We start from the raw sequence: 5288 nt of genomic DNA, 5'->3' as shown, positions 1-5288 counted from the left end.
TTTTTTTTTTTTTTTTTTTTTTTTTTTTTTTTTTTTTTTTTTTTTTGGACTTTTGAGAATATTATACCTACCACAAAATTAAGATATTGGAGGATTACATTAAAAATATAAAAACTTTGAGCTATAATGATATTTAACTTTTGTGTAAAATTAAAACGTGTACAAAACTATATAATATAAATTACATTATAATATGATAAAATACATAACATAGTTTTATCAATAAATTACATGATTTCTTTGAAAATTTCGAGAGATCGGGAGGGGTTCGAGTTAGTCTCACCAAAGGCCGACCACCCAAGCTCAATTAAAGAATATGGCTTACAAAGGGGTTCATTTAAGCTATATATATAGATCAGTCGATCATGTGAATATTAGGCCAACTCGAACATATATGCCTATTTATAATCCATAATAGGAAAAAAAATACACGTTTGGCTACTGAATTTTAGGTTTGGTAGCAATTAAATCCATGAATTTCCAAATTCAAAAATTTCATCTCGAGGTTTACGTTTACTAGTATTTTGGTCACTTCGTCCAAGTACTTGATAAAAAAACATTAACTCGAGATATCCATTTAACCGATAGGGTTGAAACTCACAAAGACATGTCCGAACATGATGGAAAATCTCTGTTTACACGAGGAATGGAGTATTAATATGCACCGGAGTATAAATTACAAATGAAATGATGATGACGACAAACAAATATACCGAACATATATTTCAAAATAACTAAATGTACAGACTGTATAAGACAAAACTTGCACGTATTTGCATATGATGAAATAAAGGCTGCATATTAAAATTACCAAAAATAATTAAATTATAAAATCATTTACTTTAAATGAATAATCTCATTAAGGAAAAATAATAATAAGCCAACCGCTCATTCTGGAAACATGAAAAATTAATACACTTGTTTTCAAAATTTGGCTTACAGATGCAAATTTCCTGTATTTATCGTATTCCACAGCTTAAAATGCAGAAAAATGCAACTTAAACACGAAATGGGGTATTAATCCATGTCTTAGCTATTGAACTATATGCAGTTTTAAACATGTTTATTCAGTGTTCATACGTGCATTTGTCCGTTTAGTGTTTCTACATCCTTGTGAGAAATGTGTCAACTAAGACGGTACAACAAAGATAAGGATTTGGACAAACCATTTCTATTTGCATTCGTGTTCCAGTTTTTCCTATCAGAGTTTTCGTTGTCCTGCTCGTTTTAGGGGAAGCATTTCATTCTCTGCAAACAACAGATTAAAAGATCAGTCCATGTCTCAGCATTCATTGCAGTCTAAAACTCGGCTGTTCTTACCTGTTTTTCAATCTCAATAAAAGATGCAGCTAGCCTTCGCTTCAGAGTTGATCTCTCCTCTTCACAATGCTCAGAATTGACATCTAAACATAAAAGGGACCAAACAAGTGACGCGGAAGATTCCAAAAGGATTTTAAGAGCTAGGATAATCAGAATAATTGAAAATATATCTTTTAAAGTACATCAGTAGATGTAAAACAAGCTAAAAGGCGCTCTGTGATGAGCCTGCACAGTATTAGGTCGTTGTTCAGGCAAAGGCTGATCCAAATGTAAAAGAGTAGCAAGAGAGATTAACATTCTCACCGTAATAGTATGATGACAGTATTGTTATGCGCTCAGTCGGCTGAAAAGAAAAAAAGAAGATTAGCGATCGTTTTAAATGGAGATCAGTGATGAGAAAGATGAAAGTGGCAATCACTGTAATGCAAAAACTTTTCCTGAAGAGAAAAAAATAGCTGAGTTTGATCGAAATTGATCAAAACATGTAAAGATAGAGAGCACAAACTTGAATAAGTTCTTAAAAGGAAAATGATATCATATTCAGCCTCGATGATCCTACTGCTGGAATAAAAGAAAGCATATAAGTTTACCATTACAAATATACCCTCACGACGAGTAGGAAGTTCTTCAAGTTTCTTCAATGTATCGTCGCCTTTGGTAACTTTTCCAAAGATTGCGTACTGTGAGTAGACGAGAACATATTCATTAGTTTTTCGTTCCATATATCTGAACTAAACTGAATTGTCAGTCTGATACTTAAAATTGTTAAGTGCATACTTTGCCATCAAGGTGAGGAGCATCTCCAAGTAGCATTGAAAAAGAGGATTGAGCACTGTCTGGATCATCATATCTACAGAGATCGCAAGTAATATTTAAAACGGAGAACCAAACTTCTCATGTACAAATATAAGCTTCTTTTGATAAGATAAGTAACATAGTTAAACAAACTAAGGTCAGATAGCATCGGGTAACACACAAGGTAGCAAGTTAAACGTCTAAATGAAAGCCTGTTTTACAACTTTACATACATAGCATAAAGTATAAGAGAACAACGGTTCAAGGAGAAAGAGCTTTTTTTTTCACTTTTCAAATTGGTGTTGCAGTGAAGCTGAATTATACAATCGACTGGAATTTTTTTTTTTTTTTTAAAATGTATCCTATATCTAATTGTTAGTTTTTGTGGTATAGGTATGACTATTTCAGCTGAATATTGACAGAGATAGGAAAAAATAAAGATCAAAACAGCACAAACATGGACACAAAACATAGACAAGACCCAACATGGACATGGTGACTTGAGCCAAAGAAAAAAAATTGCAAAGGGAGGAGCCTGAAAGGAGGAACAAGCCAGACAAAGGAAAAATCCATTCTTTGCATTTCATTTATTGCTTTTTTTTCTGTCATGCATTTTATAAAAAAAAACCAAGTTTTGATTGAGGAAAAAATGAAAGAATACAAGGGCATACAAAAAAGAGAGCTCATAAATGGAGGTAAACTATAAGAAAGGCCTCCAATCAAGCAAAATAAGACCAAAAGAATAATTACAAAATGACTTTGTCACCCAACTCAAAGAGAAGCAAAGAATCTAACAAAAGACCAAACACCACACGATTTAGAATTTGTCAAGACTTTATAGGATTCCTTTTGGTCTTTTCAGTTAAAAGCTTCATGGTGGAGTTTTGGCCAAAATCCATTCCTTGATGATTTGGGGGCAAATATGTTTTTCGATAAAATAGATCTGTTTTATGTGCTTCATAATTGAAAAGCCGCCGTTTAATGAGAGGTTCTTATATTTGTTGTTGAGTTTGGGTTTTTTATTTTTACATGAAACAAAACTTTTCATTGAATAAATGAAAAGAGAATAATACTCATGGATAACACATTCAGCTTGCAAAAATCCACCGGATCTAGGAATTTTCTGCAATGGCTTGTTATTTGGGAATCAAAGCATAACACATTCAGCTTGCAAAAATCCACCGGATTTTTAGATTTATGTTGGAATTCATCCAATATCTCCCATAAAACCATCCAACCTCATTTTTTAATTCCTTCCGGAACCCTAACAGTATTTTTATCAGCTCCATTGGTAAAAAAAACGAAATTTATGAATACCAACCAAACTTAATTTACTTTTTACGAACTCTAAAGAATCCTTTATCCCCTCTCAATTGATTGAAGAATTTAACATTCAAAGGACTTTTCCAAAGCTGAGCAAAAGAGATTGTTCCAACCAATGCAAAATATTACATTGAATCCTCATGAAAAAAGAACGATTCCTTTTTTTCTCTTTCAGCAAATAATTCCCACGAAGTAAACGACGATACTGCAACTACTTTCCATGCTAGCCATTATAAAAATGTAGACTGATCAATCAGATGAAGAAACTTATCTTGAATACTAGAATCAGAGCAAAAGAACGTGACTGAAGGGTTTAAAATATGAAAGTTTGAGTTAGGAAGGAGAGAAGGCAGAAGGGAGGGGTTATTGATCCTGGATTTTAGTAGCCTCACCATCCAAATGTTGTAGGAGTTTATTGCTGATTGTTGAACTTCTGGGTGTTTCTTTTGCATAAGTTTTCAATCTTTCTTGCAACTCTTAGATATGTAGGGGACCTTTATATAATCTTAAAAGAACTTATGAATTATGTAATCTTTCGCTATTGTAAAAAGTCGTTTTCCTTATAAATTATAAAGGGAAGGGATTAAAAGTGGCATCAACAAGAACATCATTATCTTCTTTTCATAAACATTATGCTCAAAATCTACTACTTACAATTTAGTCATTTTTGTCAGTTTCACATCACAAAGTTGTCCAAATAAGGGATGGGGGGGAACTAGAGAGAATTCGGCGCCAAGGGATTGTGAAACCATGATCTTCTAATTAAATTTGAAGGCCTTTTTATCAGAAATACAAAGAACCAAGCTAGCTAACCTCCAAAGATGGTTTCCATTCAAAGATGGAAAACAACAAAGATTTTTAGAACATTTAATCCTAACAACACACAATACAGACAAGACATAAGAAAGCAGTAGTAACTTCGGGCGTAGTGTAGTGTACAAAGAACTAACCTCCCCATAGAAAGAATCCCTCTAACGTGTTTGACAGAACTAAATTCACCAACAACAGTCTTCTTAGCTTCCGCCCTTTGCTCCTCGTTCATGGGAGCTGATCTCCCCCCCATTACATCTGCCACTTGCGCCACAAATCCTTTATCAACCTACCAATATGAACATATCTCACGCAAAATTTTCCCCACATAATCACAAAACGTAAAGAAAGAAAATACAGGCAGTTTTAATACCCGAAAAATGTGATTGGTGTTATAGCCTCCAAGACGAACAAGCTTGAAAATGTGGTCAACGGTTTTGGGTGCTACATTGGGGAAGAAACCAAATTCGATATCGCCATAATTCGTCTGGTTAATCGAAAATGAACATTGATCTATTAGCTAAGACTCGACAGTACAAGTGAAGTTATACATGGATTCGATTTTCATTAACAGAAAATGTTTGAAGAACCTGGAATACAACACGAGCAGATCCGAGATGAGAATCCTGAGCTGAAGTGATGGTGAAGAATGCAAAAAGAAGATAACCAGCGACGATCGGCTCCAGACGAGGTCTCGGCATTTTGCAATTCGTTGGTGCAAAATGGCGCCCGATTGGGAAATTCTGCGTCTTAACAGTCGAAGTTCTAGTTTGCTCCCAGACGGTCTTTCTTCATACATTTTAATTCTTTTTTATTATTTATATTTACAAAAATTTTGAGAACAAAAATAATTTTAAAAGATAAATATATAATTAACTTGAATTGAATTAATTCGAGTTTATTATAGATTTTAAAATATAATTTCTTTGGTTCACTATACTCATACATATATTTGTTATAATTTTATTTAATTCCATTATTATTTTTTTGCAATTATTTATCCTCCAACAATATTTATAATTTTTTAAAATATATGTTGA

At 33.2% G+C, this 5288-nt stretch overlaps 1 protein-coding gene across 2 annotated transcripts; it reads right to left on the bottom strand.

Annotated features, from left to right (window-relative positions):
• Window positions 1-374: 374 nt before the first annotated feature.
• Window positions 375-5037, bottom strand: LOC111492632 (peptidyl-prolyl cis-trans isomerase CYP23). Of its 2 annotated transcripts, XR_002719906.1 has the most exons (9): window positions 4839-5037; window positions 4622-4735; window positions 4389-4537; window positions 2098-2170; window positions 1911-2000; window positions 1624-1663; window positions 1321-1403; window positions 1166-1248; window positions 375-629 (listed from the first exon to the last, which is right to left on the bottom strand). XR_002719906.1 is itself a non-coding variant. In XM_023142009.1 (8 exons), the coding sequence occupies exons 1-8, from the start codon at window positions 4947-4949 to the stop codon at window positions 1228-1230; spliced, it is 681 nt and encodes a 226-aa protein (XP_022997777.1). In that variant the 5' UTR covers window positions 4950-5037; the 3' UTR covers window positions 895-1227. The 2 variants fall into 2 exon arrangements, 1 of the variants encoding a protein (XP_022997777.1); XM_023142009.1 differs by lacking the exon at window positions 375-629 and having other exon boundaries at window positions 895-1248.
• Between the last annotated feature and the right edge of the window lie 251 nt (window positions 5038-5288).

Source organism: Cucurbita maxima, unplaced genomic scaffold, assembly GCF_002738345.1.
Source record: "Cucurbita maxima cultivar Rimu unplaced genomic scaffold, Cmax_1.0 Cma_Scf00018, whole genome shotgun sequence".
NCBI classification, from domain to species: Eukaryota; Viridiplantae; Streptophyta; class Magnoliopsida; order Cucurbitales; family Cucurbitaceae; genus Cucurbita; species Cucurbita maxima.
The sequence above is the reverse complement of the archived record's forward strand: the minus strand, read 5'-3'. Positions and strand labels throughout refer to the sequence as shown.